This window comes from Plasmodium malariae (genome assembly GCF_900090045.1).
Source record: "Plasmodium malariae genome assembly, chromosome: 5".
In the NCBI taxonomy this organism is placed as follows: domain Eukaryota; phylum Apicomplexa; class Aconoidasida; order Haemosporida; family Plasmodiidae; genus Plasmodium; species Plasmodium malariae.
This window is the reverse complement of record NC_041779.1, coordinates 572,291-595,561: the sequence shown is the minus strand read 5'-3', so window position 1 is coordinate 595,561 and position 23,271 is coordinate 572,291. Positions and strand designations below refer to the sequence as shown.

General features: G+C 27.6%; 6 protein-coding genes across 6 annotated transcripts in view; 3 read left to right on the top strand and 3 right to left on the bottom strand.

Annotated features, from left to right (window-relative positions):
- Positions 1 to 491: 491 nt before the first annotated feature.
- On the bottom strand, positions 492 to 749 carry PmUG01_05020400 (cytochrome c oxidase assembly protein, putative; the record flags this gene model as incomplete). Its single annotated transcript, XM_029003401.1, has 1 exon — positions 492 to 749. The coding sequence occupies one exon, from the start codon at positions 747 to 749 to the stop codon at positions 492 to 494; it is 258 nt and encodes an 85-aa protein (XP_028860350.1).
- A 1,242-nt stretch (positions 750 to 1,991) lies between these two features.
- PmUG01_05020300 (conserved Plasmodium protein, unknown function) lies at positions 1,992 to 2,894 on the bottom strand (the record flags this gene model as incomplete). The annotated part of the gene is made up of 1 exon (XM_029003399.1): positions 1,992 to 2,894. One exon carries the CDS (start codon positions 2,892 to 2,894, stop codon positions 1,992 to 1,994), a length of 903 nt encoding a protein of 300 aa, XP_028860349.1.
- Positions 2,895 to 4,016: 1,122 nt separating this feature from the next.
- On the top strand, positions 4,017 to 5,273 carry PmUG01_05020200 (conserved Plasmodium protein, unknown function; the record flags this gene model as incomplete). The annotated part of the gene is made up of 1 exon (XM_029003398.1): positions 4,017 to 5,273. One exon carries the CDS (start codon positions 4,017 to 4,019, stop codon positions 5,271 to 5,273), a length of 1,257 nt encoding a protein of 418 aa, XP_028860348.1.
- A 2,704-nt stretch (positions 5,274 to 7,977) lies between these two features.
- Positions 7,978 to 9,663, top strand: PmUG01_05020100 (conserved Plasmodium protein, unknown function; the record flags this gene model as incomplete). Its single annotated transcript, XM_029003397.1, has 1 exon — positions 7,978 to 9,663. One exon carries the CDS (start codon positions 7,978 to 7,980, stop codon positions 9,661 to 9,663), a length of 1,686 nt encoding a protein of 561 aa, XP_028860347.1.
- Positions 9,664 to 11,358: 1,695 nt separating this feature from the next.
- Positions 11,359 to 14,651, top strand: PmUG01_05020000 (conserved Plasmodium protein, unknown function; the record flags this gene model as incomplete). The annotated part of the gene is given in 2 exon segments (XM_029003396.1): positions 11,359 to 12,153; positions 12,168 to 14,651. The coding sequence occupies 2 exon segments, from the start codon at positions 11,359 to 11,361 to the stop codon at positions 14,649 to 14,651; spliced, it is 3,279 nt and encodes a 1,092-aa protein (XP_028860346.1).
- A 1,751-nt stretch (positions 14,652 to 16,402) lies between these two features.
- PmUG01_05019900 (E3 ubiquitin-protein ligase, putative) overlaps positions 16,403 to 23,271 on the bottom strand; it is a gene marked incomplete at both ends in the record, with an annotated part of 28,185 nt that continues 21,316 nt past the window's right edge. Inside the window, one exon of the mRNA XM_029003395.1 lies at positions 16,403 to 23,271. This exon is cut by the window's right edge and continues 21,316 nt beyond it. Coding sequence (XP_028860345.1) covers positions 16,403 to 23,271 — 6,869 coding nt within the window.

Here is a 23,271-nt window from a genome sequence, read left to right as displayed (position 1 = left end):
GTATGTATGTATGTATGTATGTATGTATGTATGTATGTATGTATGTATGTATGTATGTATGTATGTATGTATGTATGTATGTATGTATGTATATGTATGTATGTATGTATGTATGTATGTATGTATGTATGTATGTATGTATGTATGTATGTATGTATGTATGTATGTATGTATGTATGTATGTATGTATGTATGCATGTAAGGGTATTTATACCCACATATATTATATATATATATATACTTATTTATTTACGCGCGTACACACAAATTTGACCCTTTTTAGACGTAATTATAACAGCAGAGTATGATTTTTTTTTTTTTATGATTTAAAAAAAACAAATAAATTCCAAGTTGCAACGCTATATTTTTGGAAAATTTGGTAATTTTGTTTACGTAAAAATAAGATCCTTTTTTTTTTTTTTTTTTTTTTTCGAGCTAACTAGTTATATATATTTTTATCCATTTTTAAAATTGCTTAATTTAGTCTGTGCTTATCTTGACAAGGGATTGCCGATCAGTTTAAAATTTCCGTTCAGTAAATTACGGCGACATTGAGCATACGCTTTCCTCAAAATAATGCAGTTTTCATCAATTTCTTTCAAGTCGTGATTATGTAAACATTCCTCAAAGGTCGAATTTTGCTTTTTATAACAAATTGTATTTTGATAACATGCTATCATATCATTTAAAATTTTCTTACATGAATTTGATGCCTTCCTATGAGGTAAGTCCTCCTTTACACTAAGCATACTCAAAAAAAAAAAAAAACAAAAAAAAAAAAAAAGGGGAAAATTTGGGAAAAATATATAAAAAATGTACAAAAAGAGCCTATACAAGGGTAACCATTTCTCAGTAAGGATATATCTTCGTATTAAGAAAAATAATTTGTAAAATTTTTCAGTTCATATGTAATAAATTAATATGAGAAATTGAAGGTGGAATGATTAGAGGATTCTGAAATTTTTCTTTTTTTTTTTTTTTTTTTTTCTCTCTGTTATTTGTATCACAAACTAAAAAATGTGCACTTAATTACAGGCATATGTATTATTATCTATAAAAAAATAAAATAAAATAAAATAATAGTAACATAATAATAATATATTAATGAAAAAAACATTATTAATAAATAGCAGTACCAGTACATATAACAACATTGGTGCTAATTTTTTAAAATATCTACCTTTTGTTCATAATTTTTTTTTCATCTCCCTTCGCTTATAATTTCACCATCCGCGCATTTGTTCGTTCTTTATACTCTTACTCCTTTAAATGGAAAAATAAGCAGTGAAAAGTGTGTATATATATATATATATATATATATATATAACTCAATAACAGGGATAACTGTATTATTTTTTTGAAGATATTAAAAATAAGAATTTGTTTGTATTTTGTATTTTGGCCGTTTCATTTTGGATGTTGCATTGTCATTTTATTTTTAAAAATATCCCATTTTTGATTATAAAAAAGAGCATTTACAAAAATGTTTGCATCATTCGTTTTAAATTTATTTTAGCACCATAATTAATATGTTTTGTGCAAAGTCATGAATAAAAATGTTAAAAAAAAAAAAAAAAAAAAAAAAAAAAAAAAAAAATTAAAAAATAATTAACACTTGACAAAGGACGAACACTAAGCGTGATAAAGCAGAACAAAAAAAAAAAAGTAAGAAAAAAAGTGAGAAAAAAAGGAAAAAAGAAAAACGAGGAAATGGAAGAGCGAGCGGATGACAAAGTGGAGAAGAGAACAAATGGACAGGAAATAAAATTACGTGAATTATGGTGTATTTTTAATTCATTTTTTTCATATATTTTTATTGATATATTTTTAATTATTTTTATTTATTTAATTTTATTTATTTATTTTTATTTATTTATTTTTATTTATTTAATTTTATTTATTTATTTTTATTTATTTATTTTTATTTATTTAATTTTATTTATTTATTTTTATTTGTTCTTATTTTTCCCCTTCGCTGGGCACTGCTTAATCTAGTTAAATTCAATTTTCGGTTTGTCGTTCTTTATATCCGAAATTACTATATTATTGTTGCTAGATTGTTTCACATATTTTGGAGAATTATCATCACCGCTGTTCTTTTTTTTTAAGGACTGTATTCTTTTGTCAACTGTTGATTCTTTGGGTATATCAAATTTAGTGTTAATGTCTTTGTTCCATTCTTCAATGGTTAAATTATTTGAATTATAACAAAATAAGGCTTTTAATATATTAGTAATCCATCTATCTCTATCTTCTTTTTTTTTTTCACAGAAAAGAATTTTTTCCTTGATTAATTTTATATTCCAGCATTCCCTAGTTTCTTCAATAGTTTCTATTGGTAGTTTAATATGCTTAAATGGTAAATCTTTAACTACAACTTTATCATTATTTAACTCTTTAATTAATATAGAAGATGATGTAATTTCTACCATGTATTTATTTAAATTGAAAATATCACTAGAATTTATTGATACATCTAAAGTACCTTTTTCATTAACAGAGCATTCTCTTCCTCCTCCTGTAAGATTCACTTTTCGTTCATCATTTAGCACTTCTATGCTATTTAATTCTTTTTCAATATTCTTAAATACTAATTTATTTTCATCTTTCCTGTCATCGTCGTTCTCCCTAGTATTGTAAATAGATCCCTTTCTTTGTATTCCTTTTCCTCTTTTCTCGTCATCTCTTACCCACTCAGATTCATCCGCTTCGTATTCATCAAATTCGTTTATATCTTCAGAATAATTTTCGTTTAACTTTTTATTTTTCGCTTTTTCCTGCATGAATGTTTGTGATCTTAAGTACTGTAAGTAATTGTTTCTTTTTGGAAAATTTCTATGACCATTGCAAATAGCAACAAGACAAATAATTGAGATGAACAGAATCGTTCTCATTGTTTAACACCCGGTGGGAGAAGCTAAAGAAAGAATGGAAAAACGGGAAAGGGGGAAATAACGAAAAAGACAAGAAAAAGCGAAATGAAAAGCAAGCGAGGAAAATTATTAAAAAAAAAAAAAAAAAAAAAAAAAAAAAAAAACTGTAAAATGGAATAAGACAAGATAAAATGCAGAACAAATCGTGCAAAATTATTTAATTAAAAAAAAAAAAAAAAAAAAATTGGACATAGTAATTTACAAATTTTTGCAGATATTACGTAATTCAAAAAAAGCACGGTGTGTTATTCGTTTGTTATTGCATGTATTTGGTGTAATGTACAGTAATACATATGTGCTAATATATACCAAATATGTATATATATAAACATATACGCATGTAGACATAGCTAATAACTTCATGTTTACACACAATTTCCCATTTCAATGTAATTCAAAAATAAGAGGAAGATATTAATAAAATGAAAGAAAAAAAAAAAAAAATGATAAACAGAAAGGATAATACCTTCAATAGCGAAAATGTGTATTTACATAGGAGGGAAAAAAAAAAAAAAAAAAAAAAAAGATACGAAAAGGCACAAATAAACATATATGGACATGTATATGTATATATATATATATATATATATTCACATAAGTATGTGTTGCAAAATTTGGAAAAAGGAACATTCGTTGAAAGGAACAGCGGGAAAAAAAAAATAGCATCTACAGATGATTAATATGGCAGATACATACTACCTCTTTATTCTTAAGAATAAACATATATCTTCCTAGTGAAAGAAATATTTATTTAAGTTAAATTTGTTTTTGTTCGTGTGGGTACTTATTTATTTTCGTAAATTGTTTTACCTACATAAGTATTTGTAAACGGCGTTATTATACACAAACCAGAAGTATATATATATATATATATATATATATATATATATATTACATATGTAAACACATACAGTATATGCACAATATATCACGCATAACCATTTCTTAAAAACAGATTCGCTACTATTCTCTATCTGAGGAGCACACGTCTACAATTTTTCGTAAGGTCATTCTTTGTCGTTATTTGACACTCATTCCTTTCTTCATATATAAGACATAAAGTCCATAATGAAGCTCCACCAAATGATCTTATCGCGCATATTCCTGTTATCCCTCTTTTTTTTTCTAAAGAATATAATAAATTGTCAATCCTTTTTACCAGTATCTTATGCAACTCATCAGTTATACTCATTTGATAAGGTAACCCCCCATGAAATAAAAAGGAATTTAAAAAATACTGTCGGTAATTTCATAGCTAGAAAATTAAAAGACATTAAAAGTAAATTTAATAGTTACAAAAATTATGTACATGATGGGGATATGGATAATGATAACAACAATAATGGTTATAATAGTAATAATAATGATATAACAAAGCACGATTATAATGAATCATTAGGAGAAGAAGTAAAATCGTTACTACAACAAGCAAGAAATAAAAGAAAATTATCAAAAAAAATAAAAGAATCTTATGAACGCGCATTAAAAAATTTACAAAAAAGGAAAAATGATAACAGTGGTGATTACAATGACAATGATGAAAAAACTAGTAAAATTTTACAACATAACCTAGAACAAATAAATTATTTAAATAAGAAATCCAATTATTTAGAAAACAGAGCAGAAGAATTAAAAAAGTATTTAAAAATTAGTACGAATCAAAATTATGAACAAGTTAATAATTGTAATATTTCTAAAACAGGAAAATTAAAATTTGTGTCATCATCCAACGGTCTGAAACATTCAATTGATAATGTTGAGGGAAAAATAAATAATAATGGATTTACTATATTTTACAAAAAAAAAAAAAAAATTACTTATATATGGAGTGTTTTAGAGTTACCTATAAAACTAATTGGAAATGTTCAACAGTGTTTTTTATTCGAATATAAAAATAGCAATCAAATTTTTTGTGCTGATAATAGCTTGAAGAGTGCATCTTGGATCAACGCTTTAACCGAAGGATCCCTTTGCTCAAATTTTGGAATAAAAGGAGTGTTAGTCAACATAAACGATATTAATAATAAATTAATGAAAATGAAAAAAATAGATGAAGATATGGTAACTGTTGATATAAAATCCGAGGATGAGGGGTCAACACATGTCTTGGTTAATGGCAAGGAACAAAAGGGAGAAGGAAATAACAACGTGATTAATTTGAACAATATTAAGAAAAAAATGGAAGAAGAGAAGAGGAGCAAAAAAAAAGAGGAAGAAAAAGAGGAAGAAAAAGAGGAAGAAAAAGAGGGTAGAGATGAAGTGGCGGAAGATGAAGAGACAGAAGACAAATTGACGGAAGTGCAAAAAGAACAAGATGACAACCTAATAAATGATGAATGAAAAAAAGAAAAAAAGCAAGACCCTAATTTATGTATATAAATTCTGAAAATAATTTATATACTGCATTAGTACAGAGGATATCATAACATCGTAATTAATGAGGAGAAGCGTCCCAAATGTTAAGAAGAAAATTAAACGTACATTCATTATCAGGTCCAAAATAAGCCCAAACATATATGAGTACATATGTATAAGTATATATATATATATATATATACGCATAATTATATTTATGAGAAAAATAGCGCATTCTGTGGCTTTTAAATGTTTTACCAAGCGAATATGTCTGCGCTAACACCATAATTTTGTCTGTTGTTTTGTTTGTCTATGTTCATGAATGCGTATAGAAATGTATATATATATATATATATATATATAAGCGTGTGAATATACATTTGTGTAAGTCTATACCTGCTTCGGCGTATTATTACATAAGCCTATTTACAATTGTGTATGCTGTTCTTAATTTTTTTGTTTGAATGAATTGCGTAATACGTGAAAAAAGGAAGACATTTTTTCCGTCACATATATATATATATATATATATATATATATATATATATATGTATATATATGCAAACATAGCAGTATGGAAGTTTTCCGTAAAACAACATAATAGATGAATAAACTCAAATAACTTCTACGCTCGATTGGAAAAAAGTTATATTTTTATTGTTATGTGTACCATCCGTTATGTACAAACAAAATTTAGCATAATATTAAAACCTCATTTTGGTGTAAAAATAAAATAAAAAAAAAAAAAAAGTAATTGTTTGTCATTGTATATTAGACTAAAAATTCATTTTTTCTTTATTTTTCCTTTTATACGTATTTGTTAAAGGGGGATATACTTAATTTATTATTTTAATCTTTCCTAGAATTCCAATATTTTTCAAAAAAAAAAATTGAATTCTTAAATATCCCATTTGAACTTTTTGTGTCAAAAATGCTGAGCATATGGATACGTATATTGATGTGGGTGTGTATATGCATATGTGTATGTATTTGAGTATTTTTTTTTTTTTTTTTTTTTTTTTACTCCAGAAGGGTAGATGATTCACTCATACTAACGGACAAGACAATGCGACGTTGAAAAAGCGTTAAAGCGGAATATTTTTTTTCATAACATATTTGAATTGCTGTTGTTTTATGAACAAAAAGGGGTGACTGAAAGCTGCTTAATTGGTTAAATATGAAACATTTAATAAGGAAAAAAATATTATTATGGAAATATAAATAAAATAAAATAAAATAAAGAAAATATGCTAGTTCATCATTTAAAAACAGTGCGTTCCACATCACTTTACACAATTTTTTATTTTAAAAATATACATGACGTGTCAAATTGGACAAGGGGTATGTACATTAACTGCACATGGTTCCAAAAAAAAAAAAAAAAAAAATATATATATATATTTATATGTATATATATATATATATATACAATCACAACTGCAATAATATATACATAGATATATGTATGCAACAAAGTAAGGTTACAAAAATGGAGGGGGAATAAATTACAAACACGCTAAGTTTTTAAATTTTAAAGTCATCGATCCAAAAAGAACATGCGCATATATATCTATATGTGTACATATTCTCACACACGTAGATGTGAATAAATGCTAGTTATTTTTTCTTTCATATATATATATGTGTATGTATGTATGTATACATAAAAATGTATATATTCCTATAAGTGAGAAACTTAATATAAATAAATTAAAACGAGATACATGTAATGTGTAACACTTATAAGTATATAGACATATAATACATTTATGATAAACTTGCAAACTGCTGGAAAAAAATACCATGAATTTTGAAAGTAATTAATATTTTTTTTTTTTTTTTTGCTCATCTAATTTTTTTTCATTAAAAAGAAGATCATGTTATATAATATAATGTAAAATAAAAATATACATAAAAGAAAAAAAAATAAAAATAAAAAAAAGTGAGACTTCATATATTCTAATCCCTTCTATAGCAATAGAACAGCTGTGAGTAGGACGCAAAATAATCTAAAAATATTTCTTACTAATATGCATTCTTTTAAGCAGTGCACATATGTACATATACACATATATATATATATATATATACATTATCGTTAGTACAATTATGCTATATTGCAATTTTTCACTTTGAATAAATAAGATTTAACCTACTATTTACCTGCAGATATAGTTATATAGTTACACAATACACTCTGCGAGAATTACTTGTTAATAGAACAATTCTATTGCATTTTTTGTTTCATAAGTTAATTTTTTGCACGTTTATTTAATTAAATGGAACAAAAATATCTTTCCACTTTTTGTTCTTTTTACTTGAATAAAATTAATTTTTTGTTTCTAATTTATATCACTGTGATTCGGCCCTAGCATATGTAGTCCAAGTTTGACTGCTCACTGTTGCAGTTATCAGCTATTCGCTACCAACTATTCGCTATTTGTTTTTTGTTTTTTTTTTTTTATAACATTTATAAATTAGTAATTACTACCTACCCACGCGGTTAATCAGATGGAAGTAGCTTTTATTACTTAACTTTTCTTTTTCTTTTTTTCACCATTTTATACATACCGTTCTCTTGGTTACTTCGCTACATATTTTTATCGTATTTTTATAAATTTTATAATTGCTAACTTGGTTAACTGTCAACCCCCTCCCACCCCCGTAGCTTCCCTTTTATCAGAAGAACATGTGGAACATATTTGCAAACGAAGACTTATCATTACATATCGAAAAAAAGGAAGAAGAAAATTTTGCAAAAAACAAAATTGGAAAGAGAAAAATGTTCGAAAAAGTAAGTCACAAAAATATTCTGACCAAGTCAGGTTCTCACGGTTCGGCATTTTCTCAATATGATAGCAAAATAATGAACAAGTCATTAGATATGAAAATAAAAGAATTAAGAAAAAGTTTCCGAAAAAAGTACAGGATTGTACGAACACAATTATTGAAGCTAGTAAAAATATTGAAGCAATTCCCTGAAATTGAATCTACCAATGGTTTGGAAGTGGGCAATAATGACCACATAGAAGGATGTGATAGTAACAACATAGAAAAACAAAGTGGTAATAATAATACGGAAGAAGGTGTAAATAGTAAATTAGAGGTAAAAGGGAGAAATAGCATAGACGGAAAAGGAAGTAACAGCGTGGAAGGGAATGGAAGTAACAACGTGGAAGGGAATGGAAGTAACAACGTGGAAGGGAATGGAAGTAACAACGTGGAAGGGAATGGAAGTAACAACGTGGAGGGGAATGGAAGTAACAACGTGGAGGGGAATGGAAGTAACAACGTGGAAGAAAAAAGCAGCAACCCCGTGGATGGAAAAGGCAGAAACAAAAAGGCAACTGTTAGTATTGAATTAATTAAGAAGCTTAACAAGATAATTGGCAAAATAGATATAGAGCAACTAAAATGGAAGAAAAGAACAAAAAAAAAAAAGCATAAGTACAGAAATGAAGAAGAAAGTTTTAAGAATAATGGAAGAGAAATGAGTTTTTCCACCAAGTCTTTTGTTGTGCCTCAAAAGAATAATGACACATATAGAAGGAACGTAAAAAATATAATGAAAAAAAGTTATGCTAGAAGAAGTTTATTACTAAGTTCAACTAATTACATGAAAAAATTTAGCCAGAAAAATCTTTACGAAAATGCAGGATTGGTATATAGTAACAACAATATAAGAAATAATTATTATATGAATCATCAAAATAAAAAACAAATGAATAGCAATTTTTATAATGACACAGATAATGTCTTAGTAACCGACTTTTATATGTACTCAACGTTAAATGCAAGTTATAACCGATTAAATTCTGTGAAAAAGAGAAAAGTGTTACAAATGTTAAAAGGAAATATGAACAACAGTGCAGGTAGTAATAATATCGATAACAACAACTACAACACTTGTAGATATAAAAACTATGGAAATCAATGTAAGAATTTTAGAAAAAAAGGAAGTATTATTACGGGAAGTAATAATTTAGAAAATAACATACACAGTAACAATTTTCGCAATATATCTTATGCTTACAATTATAACGGTGGTATGCTGAATTACCTACCTCAGTATATGCCCAACATAACGGAAGGTTTCAACGCACAAAATAAAAATATGCCATCAGAAGAAGAAAAAAAAAAAAAAAAAAAAAAAAAAAAAAAAAAAATTAATTTAAGTTATAAAAAAAAAGTAAATAAATACGTAAAGGAGGAAAAAATTAGAGGCCTCTTAAGAACAGCAACAAATGAAGACGAATTGCTCAAGGCTATAAATTTCGCAAAAAATGCAGGTCTACATTTTGAGGCAAGATTAGGTGATAAGAAATTGACCAAGTTGAAGCTCGAAGGTTATGGAAAATATAGTTCAGGTTTTTAATTCGTCCAGCACATGTTCATATGGACACATGTTCATGTGTGCAAAAACCCAAGGTCACAAAAGCTATTTGTTCACATATGTACAGGCACAATTGCGCAAACATTTTTTGCAGATAAATTTAAGCACCTCCTTTTTCACACAGTACTTATGTTATACGTAAATAATATATAAACACATAAGTGTTACGTACGCAAATATGTGCTGATGAGCACCAATGTATATATTTACATGTACGTGCATATATATATACATACAGCTATTAGCCATAAAAAAAGTTCATCAATACTTCTCCGCTTTTTAACATTTCACAGAGTTTTTACTTTTGTTATTTCAAGTAACAGTAGCATCTCAAGCAGTAATTGTACGTTGAATTTCGAAATCTTCCATTTTTTTTTTTTTTTTTTTTTTTTTCTCCTTGTTTTTACTTGTTTTAGTATATTATTTTTTTATTACCTCATATTTGATTACGTGTTACTGGGCAATTAATTTTTATCACATTATCATTCTACGATGTCCTTATATGTAAGCACGTATGTATGCACATGTAAATATATATAAATATATATATAACAATGGTAAGTTCGATGATTTGGAACTTTTTTTAATTCCCCACACAGGGGGTACTTAAAAGAAATAAAATAATAATATGTATTGATATGTAATAGTGTAATACTAAAAAATAATTTTATTTATGTAAAAATGGAATGAAAAATAAACCATTTATTATGGACAAAATGTTGGAATATATCTCCACGAATTTTGAGAAAAAAAAAATAAAATGTTGTGATGATATAATATATACTTCGTACTTTCTTTTTGCAACAAGATAAATGATTGATTAGGCAGCATTTTATGTTATATCTTATCAGCGAAGGTTAACAGACTTGAAAAAAAAAAAAAAAAAAATATATATATATATATATATATATATATATATGTATATTTATTTACGGGTATTTATTATATGCACCGCTTACTACTTAAGCAAATTTTTGCAAAAACTGTTTTGAGGTTTTGCAAGGATAATATACTAGTGTTACGCAAAAAAAGGGGTAAAGGAAAATTGTTGCACGTTATTGCAATGTTATAATATGAATGCTGATATATTCATATATATATTTATATTTAAGTATGTATGTTCTCAATATACGAAGGAAAAAAAAAAAAAAAAAAAAGCCAAACGGCTTCATAATCACCAGTGTGTGAAATTTTATCGTAAGAAAAGCAAAAATAAAATATACTAATGTAAAAGTGACGTAGTAAAAAAGTGATACAATAAAATTATATAATCAAATAAAATAACAACAGAAATGTAGAAGCAAAATGAGCAAAGGTTTGCTATACATGAAGAATGGTTAATTTTACTCGGAGTGAAATAAATTCCTAGTACTCTTTAAATGAATGAACATAAATTACGTACCAACGTTTTCCCTTTCTTTTTGCTGATTAAATTATATTTTTGAAATGACACCAGTCAAAATAAGAAAAAAGGGGGTAAAAAAAAGAGGCGAAAACGGGTATAAAAAGGAGCGTAAAAAAAGCAAGGTAAAAAAGGAAAGAAAAATAAAAAGATAAATAAAATAAGGGAAAATACATATAGATGTAACAACCTTGGGCTGAGAAATAAAGCTCTTTCTTTCTTTTTTCTTTTTTTTTTTTTTTTTTTTGAAAAAAGTACATTCTAAGAACAGGCAAATGATGCAAAAAAAGATAAAGCTGCAAACGTTGCAAAATCTGCAGAGAGTTTTATCGCCCTTAAGGACAAACTGCTTTAGTTTTAAAAAAAGATTTTATCATATAAATGACCTTAAGTTGGAAAACCAATTTATTATAAGTAAGAAAAATTATACGCTTTTTTGCAAAAATTTTGAAGGTTTATCATTAAGTAATAACTATAATAACATTATGAATATAGAAAAAAAAGAGCATGGAGAAAATTATGTTAGTAAACATAATGAACATGTGCATTTTTTTAGTTCAGACGTAAACACCTATGTATCATTTAATATGTGCAAAGAAAATGAGCACAATGAAAATTATAAAGACAAAACTAGTAAAGGGGTTGATCGTAATAATGAGGACTGGGTCGAGAGAACAGGGAAAGAGGAGTTGGACGTTAAAGAAAGAGAAAGCGAAAATATTATTAATTTAAAGAAAGAAAAGAGAAAAAAAGTGAAAAAGAAAAAGCTAATAATAGGTGGGAACAGAGATGAGGAATTAACAAATAAGCCTAATGTGAAGAAGGGGGAGGAAGTAAAAATGAGCGAAAATAGTGGAAGTGGAAATAGTAGTGGCAATGGATGTGGAAGCGACAGTGCCATATATGACAGGAGAAAAAAACGCAAAGGCTCGGAAAAAAAAATTAAAAAAGTAGACGGGAAAAAAAAGGCAGATAGGGAAGAAAACAAAAAGGACAACTACTCTAACACAGGAGACTTCAAAAATGACATCATGACAACTAACGAAGTGAATAAAAAAAAAAAAAAAAAAAAAAAAAAAGAAAAAATAATAATAATAATAATAATAATAATAATAATAATAATAAACGAGTGATTAAATTAAATGCAGATAAGAATAATATTAAAAAGTCAAGTGGGAAATGCGCTGATAAGAATGAGTTTGAAATGGGGGACACTTCATTAGAAGTAAATGGAAATTTTAATAAAGAGGAGTATTTTAACAAATTTCAACAAATAGGATTAAAAAATAATATCTTAATAAACAAGTTGAATAAAGTAGAAGATATATGTAATTTTGTTATTGAGAATAAGTCTTCCATACGATTTGAAAATATATATGCATACAATAATTTTTTATATGAAATTTATGATAAATTTTCAAACTCAGATATTAAAAAGGTAAAAAAATTAATTAAGAATTATAATAAATTAACCAATAAAAAATTACAAAGAAAAATAAAATACTTTGAATATTTTTATGATATATGTCCAAGGGAATATAAGGAGGTACTGACTTGCCTGTTTATTCAGTCACTTGATATATTAAAAGGGGAAGATATTAGCAATACATTTTATTATGACCAAATAATAAGTAGCAATAAAGATGGTGAGGGGAGTTGTACAGTGGAAGAAGAATTTACAAGTTCGGAAAAAATAAATAACAGCAAATGCAGAAGCACGAGCATGAGGAGTAACGACTACAGTTTTAACGACAGCGCTAACAACAGTAATATTATCATTGACGATTATGATGATAACAATTTTGAGGAAAACGAAGAAAATTACCACGTAAAAAAATATGCACAAAATGAATCCAATATTAACAATAAAATTATATACGAAATTGATGTGAATATGTCTCCAAAAAAAGAGACAAAAAATAGTATGAATGAAAATAATTTTATAATTGTTTATAACCTACCTATAATAAGTTATGACTTGTTAAGGGAAGAATTGAAAGAGACTTTCTCCTTTTGTGGTAAAATAAAGAGCATAGAATTTTTTAATGATCGTCTAAAAACGGTAGATATAAACATACTAAATAGTGAAGTTAATTCTGATGATCTGAAACATAAAGCAGTTGTTACAGGGGACAAGTTAGGTAAGAAGTTGAAGTTAAAAGGTGAGAACAAGTTACGTGAGACGAATAAGACGAGGAATACCAATAATAGCGCAAGCAAAAAAGGACGGAAGGATATGAAAAATTCATTAAAACCAAGCACTTACACTCAGCTATATGGAATCATAGAATTCTATGATGAAAAGTCAGCAGAATTAGCTACTAGCGATTTTATAAGAATTTTTGGTATATTTTGTTATAAGAAATTAATATATGTTGATAAGTGCGTTAACAAAAATATTATGATAATAACGCATCTACCGTTTCATCAAAATATATATAATATTTTGTACATGTTATTGAACGCTGCTTTATGTAAATTTGACGTTTTGAGTGCAGAAAAGAAGAATGAGGCTGAACATATAGGTAACTCCAAAAGTGAGAATTTCAACAATAATGTTAATGTTAATGGTAATGGTAATAGTAATGGTAATAGTAATGGTAATAGTAATGGTAATAGTAATGGTAATAATAATAGTAGTGGTAATAATAATAGTAGTGGTAATAATAATAGTAGTGGTAATAATAATAGTAGTGGTAATAATAATGGTAGTGGTAATAATAATAGTAGTGGTAATAATAATAGTAGTGGTAATAATAATAGTAATAGAAATGGAAGTAATAAGAACAGTGGATCATCAATTATTGCTAACGACGAAAAAAACGAATTACATAGTAATGATAATAGGAGCAGGGCTAATGCAGAAAGGAACAGCAATAGTAATTTTACTGACGAAGATTGCAAGAAGGTTGCTTATGATAATAGATCCTGTGATAGACTGATGAATATGTGTATTCAGGAGGACAAAGAAGATATTAGAGAGGGTAACAATCATAAGAAGCATATTGATAAGGGAGAAATATTTAAATGCCAATTTAGCCTAAGAAATAGTAACATTAAAATTGAAAGTAGTGAACATATTGCGGCTAATGGTATGCACACATATAGCAGCGGTACTAGTAGCTGCAACCGCGGTAGCAGCAGTAACGATAGTAGTAATTCATGTATTTATGATTATATATACAATATTTCGAAGAAGAATTTTTTTAAATTTAAAAAAGAGAACAGTATTGCGTTGGAAACAAATAAAAAAAATAATAATGGTACTACATCAGATGAAAAGAATAACAACTTTGAATCTTTTGCCGACTTTTACCAAAATAAAAATAAGAAAATGAAAATGAGAAAAGTGAGCATGAGTAATAATGGAAGAACTCTAATTTTGAATTTTAATAATTTTACAGATCTTTATGAATGCTTGAAGAAATTTAAATATATTTTTAAAAATAAAAATTGTATGATTTTTTCCTTAAACCTAAGGAGGTGCATTTATTTAAATGGTGCAATTAAGGATCATGTTCAGGTGAAAAGTTGGAAGAATCGAATAGGCATAAAAACCGACGCATGAGAAGGAAAAACACAAAAGGCGTAGAGATAAAGATTACGAAGGAAGTGACATACAAAATAATATTACCAACTCTTTAAAAATCGTTGTGCAGGTTTATGTCTTTATTTGTGTATATGAAAAATAATTAAGACTAGTGAGGATGGCAAAACTGCCTTATCATTTGCAGAATTGTAATGCATGTTTGTATATATATATATATATATATGGGTGTATATGGGGGCACTTACTCATTTTTAAGACAATTTACAGCTTAAGTTAAAGGTTTTCATTTGTTATCTAGATTTCCTACTTCGTTATTTCATATGTTTTTACTTTTTTTTTTTTTTTTTTTTTTTTGTGAAGTATTATAATTTTAACCCATTTTGGTGAAGTTTATTTTATTATCATTACATTCTCCACTAAATTATATTTTTTGTATTTTATTAACTCACTGTTTTGTAAACAAAACTCAGTGAACAAAATTTTTAAAAACTTTTCTGAATAAGTCCGAAAAAAACTAAAGGAAAATCATTGGAAAGAATAAATATATATATATATATATATATATTATTATTTTGAAGGAAAGCATGTCTTTTTTTTTATTATTTTTCCTTCAACGTAGTAATGCGTACACATTTTTTTTAATGACATTATTTTGCAGTAAAACACTAATTAATAAGTAAAAGATTTTTTTTTTTTTTTTTGAATATATGATTTGGTAAATGAATTTATTTTTCTACTGTGTTGATGAAGGTAGTAAAAAAGTGGGTGCCTACTTCATACGAGGTTAGCTTAAAATTATATTTTTGTTAAGTTTGCATAGGAAACAAGTGTATACGTACATGAAAGGGTGAGGCTTTCAGAAAAAGTACTGCTTACCGTAGTAATAATGCGCATATATAAATAAAAATATAATTATAAATATATGTATAAAAAGCGCATGTTTATCATGTCAAGGGCCCCCTACAACATCAATACTATTTAACTTATCATTTTAAAAAGGCCGCACATGCAAATCACTTCATAAAGGCGTTGTTACATGTGAACTTAAAAATTCTTGATGCTAATTTTAAAAATGTACAAAAAAAAAAAGAAAAAAAAAGACTTGACCAAATTTCGCCAGTTTTTTGTTGCTCCAAATTGAAGTTGATATAGTTTTATTAAATGTTATATCAAAAATTGACCCCTACAAAATACAAATGGCTTCAATTTTTTTGATATGCCACTTAATTTGCTCAGACGAGTAGCATATATATATATAGTTGCTAAACAATTTTTTAGTTTCATTTATTTTTTTTATTATTACATTATAAGTTCTTTTGAAGATTATATATATATTTTTCCCTCGATTGTTTGCATCAAGAATTTTATGTTAAAATTGAAAAATAATAGAAATAACATATATATGTAAAACATTAAATATGCGATATGCAAAAAAAAAAAAAAGTAATAAAATAATAAATGTATATTTTAAGCACATAAATAAGTTTATCATATATGTATGCCTGCTTAACGGAAACGAGTAATAGAACTCGTCCCTTACACATTTGTGCACATGTGAATGATTGCACGTATACGTAAATTTATGCACATATATAAATGCATTATTTATATATGTTATACATTTTATATTATATATATATATATATATATATATATATATATATATACATATACACACATATATATATGTGCTCGTCTGCTTGGCAAAAAATTGCTACTACCTTTGTAAATAAACATTTGGCAGGTTTTAAATGCTCTCCCTCTTTACTCTATATAAAACCGAAGCCTTCCTTTCCCTCCATAATAGCTCTAATTAATTTGCTTCTTAACAATTCTTTCGACGAATACTCAGGTAAATCGAGCTGGTTAAAGCAAGTATGAGCAGTTGGAAGTCGATCCTCTCCGTAGGCTCTATAAATAATCATTTTTTGAGCTCCTCTCATTCCCATTAGGTTTTTAAATCCTCCTAAAGGTACTCTACTAGTTCCAGTAACAAACTGTAAGAAGGAAGCTTTTTTATTTTCATCAAATTCTTGTAGTACATCCCATAACCAAATAATTTGAATTGAGTTTGGAGTATAATTATGATATTCCACATTTTCTTTTAAATCATTTAAATCTATAGTTGGTATACCACTAATAAGTAATTCTAATTCTTTATCATCAAAAATAGATATTAGTTTTGGTTGAATCAATTCTTTAAATCCATCCATAAATGCTTCTAACTGTTCTTTTATACTATTAGTAACTTTCAGTTCACATAATAGTTCAATATATTTTTGTTTGTTTTCATCAGTTACTGCAATATTTCTACCATTAGGTATTAAGTCGATAACTTTGGTTTTTCCAAATTCATCAATTTCGGTGCTAAAATTAATTTCTAAATTTAGATCTTCTAATTTATATTCTGATATTTTAATAAGGCTATTATAAAATTCTGGATCTACCGATTCGGCATCTGCTCTCAGAATTTTTCTTCCAAGCATATGTTTATAAAAAGATCTACAAAAATATGCATCAATTACCTGACCATCATAAATTGCTTTAGCTATAAATTTCCCAACAAATTTAAAAAAATGTAAATGATCAGGATTAATGTATGATAAAGGATTTGGATGATTAAATTCACTTTTTTTCCCCTCTCTACAAAATAAAGCATAATTAGGATTAAAAATTTCTTTTGCTAATATAGAATACCATTCTCTAGTTAATCCACCTGCATCTACTCCTTCTTCATTTTTGAAAGTAACAACTAATTTTCCTTTTAAATCATTTCCTGACTTATTCCTTAATTGGTAATATGAATCCGTAAATACCTTTTCTCTTCTTATGTTTAATCGTATTGGTTCACTTCTTATACCTGACTTGAGATATTTTAATTTTTTCCTCAAATAATGCCTTTTGTTTTCAAAATTAATACATGATGATGTTAATTTAATTAGTGACTTAAAATTGTGGTGTAATAATATAGGAGTTTGTTTAATCAAGCTATTTATAACTCTTCTATTTATGTAAACAAATTTTATTAGTTTCTTATGTCTACTATTTATCGTTCCTTCATTATCTTCTAATTTTATTTGTATATATTCATCTTCCTCTTCTTCTTCTGCATCTTCTTCATGTAGTTTTTCCTTGAAATTTTCAAACTCCTCTTCTTCCTCCTCTTCTTCAATGTTATTAAAGAATTCATTATTTTGTTTCCCTGTTTCTTCTACTGGCGATTTCAGCTGTATATCCTTCTTACAAGTTACTGTACTGTACCTGTCGTTATAATTACTATTGTCATTATTTTCACTTTTATTACCAATTCCAATACCACTGCTACTAGTGACCATACATTGTTGTTCATTTTCATTGCACGAATTAACATAATCTGCTGTGTTTTTTTTTGCACCTTTTTTATTGCTATTTTGTATATCTTTACCTATTTCTACTTGTACTCCTCCTCCTTCTTTTCCTACCTCATCGTCAAAGCATTTCATTTCTTCCCTTTTATTTTTGCCCATCTCTTTGCTACTATTTTCTGTACTACTATTTGCCTTACTACCATTTGCTTCATCATTATCAGCCGTTTTCTTCTTTTTTAAATTAATTGCTACACATTTTCCTTCATTTATATAGCTTCGGGTTTTTTCTGCTGAATTCTCGTGGTTACTATCTTTATTATTTACTGTAATTATATCATAATTTTGGGATCGTTCTTTTTTTTTGTATTCTAACTTGTTATCTTGTTCATCCACATAGTGTACTTGTTCTTCATGTATTTCTTCATATACTCCTTTGTGCGTTTCATCCTGTTCTTCCATTTTTGGTACGCCAATAATGGAGCTACATATTTCCTTCTTTTTATGTTGCTGATATTCTTCTTCCTCTTCTAAAGCACTTAATTGCTTTTTCCTTTTTGTTTTATTCAAAAGACTAGAATTACTCGATTTTGCATTTTTTGTTTTAAAAGAGTCCGAACTATTATAGACTACTTCATTTGTTGATTTTTTTTTCTTCTTGTTATATATACTTATATAAAATGGGCTGTCGTCATAAGCTAGTTTTTCGTTAATTTTTATGCTCTCCACATTTAAGTTTGCTACTTTTTTTTCTAAGTCTTTGAATTTTCTTAGTTTGTACTGAGACACTAAGATAACTTCTTCTATAAATAAATATGCTTCCATTAAAGGCAATAAATAATTTAAAATAGTTGGGGGTGGTTCATCATCGTTTTCTTTTTTCTTTCCCTCACCATTATGTCCTCCATCATTTCTACTTCGATAATTGGTGCTTCTGCTGATACGGTTACCCCCACTAATGTTGTTATTGCTTCTTACATTGTTACTGCTACTTATGTTATTGCTTCCACTACCTCCATTATTATTGTTTTCACCTTCGGCTTCATTTAGTGCACCTATACCTTGAAAGTCGTGCTGTGGGTTGTTATTATTTACACCCAAGTCGAGCTCAGACGTGCTAAAGGAAGAGGAATCAGAATCGAACAAGGAAGCATTTGATTTAGTCCCATACAAATCGTTATTACTATTATTCTTATTATTCTTATTATTACTATTATTATCATTATCATCATTTTCTGAAGTTTTATTTTCTTTATCATTATTATCAGCCGCCTGAAAGTTGGATTCCCCCTCAACTTTAGTTGCACTAGATGTTCTATAGTTAGCAAAATTGTTATATTTAAATTTATAATTCTTATCAATTAATGAATTGTTGATAACTTGCATTGCCTTATTAAATTCTTCCCATAAGCAGTCTATATTAATTGATAAAAAGAAATCTGCACAGATATCAAATTTCGTGTCCTCATTTCCCTTCTTGTTCTTTTTTTCGCTGTTGTTGCAAATGGAACCTTTTCCTTTAGCATCACTGCTGCCATTATTACCACTAGCTGCGAACTGCTCATTCGTTCCCGCCTTCTGTTTGCATGCTCCTTCTCCGCTTTTACCATTCGGTGTTCCGCTACTTGCGTGAATACTCGAAGTAGCGTTCTTTGTAGTATTAGCTTCGTCATTTGGCATGTTCGATATCGTAGAAGTAGTAGTAGTTGTAGAAGCCGTAACAGTAGCAGCAGTTGTAGTAGTAGTCGTTGTAGTAGCTACACCTACATCCCCATTTCCGCTTTGTTTAGCAATGTCTTTATTAATTTCTTCTACATTTGTGTTTTTATTTGCATCATTTTTGTTCGTTAGGTTATCAATCAGAGATGGGGCATTAAATAATATAGTAATAACCCTATAGAAAGCTATTAGTTTTTGTTCCAAACTGTCTGAATGATCAACAGCAAAAATATTAAAGGTTTTGTTATGAATGGAGTATACAATTTTTTTTAAATCATAAATAATGCTCTTTATTAAAACATGTGTATGATATTTTAACGTTCGAATAACTAAATCTTTCAGTTTATAATGGGAAAAAAACATTACAATAATTTGTGTTAGTGAAGATATGTCTTGTTTATGTACTTGTTCTAAATTATTATTATTCGAGTTGTTACTATTATTATTGTTATTACTAATCCATAAAAAGTTCGTTTTATAGTTACAAATGAGTTTACTTAAATTACTTAATGCATCTATTGATATTACTTCTAGCAAATAATAAGGTTTGGAAGAAGAATCTGGTTTTTCCATTTCACTATGTTTTATATTTTTTATATTTAATAAAAGTTCTTTATTAATTTTTGATGACAAATGGTTAAATTCTTTCAAGTTATTATTACTATTACTATTACTATTACTATTAATTATTATTATTATTATTATTATTACTATTACTATTACTATTACTATTATTATTATATTATTACTATTACTATTACTATTACTATTACTATTACTATTACTATTACTATTACTATTACTATTACTATTACTATTACTATTACTATTACTATTACTATTACTATTATTATTATTATTACTATTACTATTATTATTATTATTATTATTACTATTATTATTACTATTAGTATTGTCATTACTATTAGTATTGTCATTACTATTAGTATTGTCATTACTATTACTATTACTACTATTATTATTATTACTACTGTTATTAATATTATTATTATTGTTACTACCACTATTACTGTTATTTGAAGTATTGATGTTATTACTATTACAGTGGTTACGTTTTGGAGTCTTCTCTTTCGTAGTAGAAACACGTTTATCACTGGATCCCTTGTTATTTAGTAAAGATGTGTTGATACCTTCTTCACTCTTTTTCATCATAAAGTCATCATTACTATTACCATTATTAATCTCACTATTCAAAATTTCTTCTAAATTTTCCGCATACACCCACCTTGTGAAATTTGCATAGGTATGTAATTTCTTCCCACAGTTAATTAAAAGATTATAGATGACCGATAATAAATGACTCATTAGTTTTTTCGAAGTTAAATACAAAGACGAATTTAATAACTTAAACAAAATATTTATGGGGTATTCATTTCGGCATCTATCCACCTTTCTACAACAACTATTGGCGCTGTTATTATTTCTGCTGCTATTATTACTGTCATTGCTGTTACCAACGTTACCAATGCTGCCAACGTTACTAATGTTATTAGCGTCGTTTGCGCTTTTACTAGACGAACAAACAACATATCTTTGGTCCATTTTTGGCCTTTTCCTTTTCAACTCGTACTGTAAGATGGCGGCTTCATCGTCGTGGAGTTTTTCCTCTTCCTTGTCCGCTTCACCCGTTTCTACTTGCTCGTCTTGTTCCTCATGTTCCTCTTGTTCTATCACTCTATAATCTTTTCCCTTTTCCCCCTCATCACTTACTCTTTTATTATTCTTCTTTGATTCTTCACTTTTTTCCTTCTTCTTTTTTAACTTCTGCTCAATATCCTTTGGAATGAAATATGCTGGGTGAATTAGCAAGGTACAAAAAAAGGAGGTAATATGAGGAATGGTAATAAGCAATGATTGTATTTGTTCAAGAACTCTTTCAGCTGATACATATGCTGTTGTAAAATAATTGTCCGAAAATAATCCATAATTTTTTTTATTTACATTATGATATAACATTTTTGGAGGGAAATTAATTGCATATAAAGCTACTAAAGTTGGATTATTTTTTTTTCCATGCAAATCTATAGAAGCACACCATAATATATTCATAAAGAGTTGAAGAGCATATATTTTTGTCTTTTGATAGGAACAAGTTAAATTGCAGAATAAGGTAAACATTATTTTTTTATTTATTTCTTTTTTTAAAAATAGCAATCTGCATATATCAATTAATGCTTGAGAAGGAACTGGTTCTTCTAAGCATACATACAAGGAGGAATTTTTAGAGCTATCTGTGTCTGCTTTATTATTATTTGAAGGAAATAAACTTTTTAAATATTTACTTAGGGATATATCATCTTCTTTTTCTAAACATTTGTCATCGTTCATTACGTGATAATTGGGATCAACATTGTTGTTCACTCTGTTTTCGTTACCAAAAAATAATCTCGTCTCAGTCATATTATTATTATTACTATTATTACCTCCACTGTTCATACCTAAGTTCATGTTCACGCCCATATTAACATTGCTGTTAATGCTATTGTTTCCTCCGTTATTAGTGTTGCTGCCGATGGCACTACTACCCATGTTACTACCACTGTTATTATTATTGCTTCCGATGTTGTTATTATTGCTACTGCTATTCGTATTATTGAGATGGTTAGGAGAAGTGCTAAAATTACTATTCATGTTGTTACTCTCAGAGAGGGGTAAACTGGGGATTGTTCTATCTCCTGATCTACCACCCAAAAAATGATCAAGAAAGCGAGAAACGGTAAGACTGTCATAATTCTCATGCCCTGTATTTATCATTATAATTGGGTTGTTATTTTCATTATATGTTATTCTAATAAAGTTATTTCTATGCATATTTCCAAAGGAATTTCTCAATGGCATATTTAAACGACGCCTATTATTCATACTGTTTCTACTACTTGTGCTGAATAACGTTCTGTTGTTTCGTGTACTTCTGTTATTGTTACTTAGCAAAACTGCACCACTGAAGTTGCTGTTGCTATTACTATTGCTGTTACTATTGTTGTTACTATTGTTGTTACTATTGCTGTTTCCGTTACTAGTAATATTGTTTCCTAAACTCGATGCAGCATTTCTTAACACGCTGTTTGTTATTCGCTCCTGAAGGTCACTTCTTATATTGTTTAATCTTCCGGATACGCTATGGCTATCTGCATTTCTGCTCGTGCTGTGTGCTACGCTACTACTGATACTGTTTCCTACACTGTTCCCTCTGTTGTCCCCATTGCCATTCCCCACACCATTAGCTGTGCTGTTGATGGTGCTGCTATTATTCGTGGCGGTACTATTGTCATTACCATTGCTGTTAATGTTATTCCTCATATTTGAAATCAAATTTATGCTGTCACCATTCACATTGTTCGCGCTGTGCACGTTTGTCTGTCTAGACCTACTATTTGTACTTAAAATGTTCGATCGGTTGTTCAACACAACGAATCTTAAATTCCTTGCTTCTTCTATCATTTCTTCAGTCAGAGTTCTAATGAACCTTAAGCTTGCAGAGGATAACACATCTCTCCTTAGCTCAGGTGTTAAGGAATCTATAAATGCAATATTGGTTTCATCTTGCGTGTCAT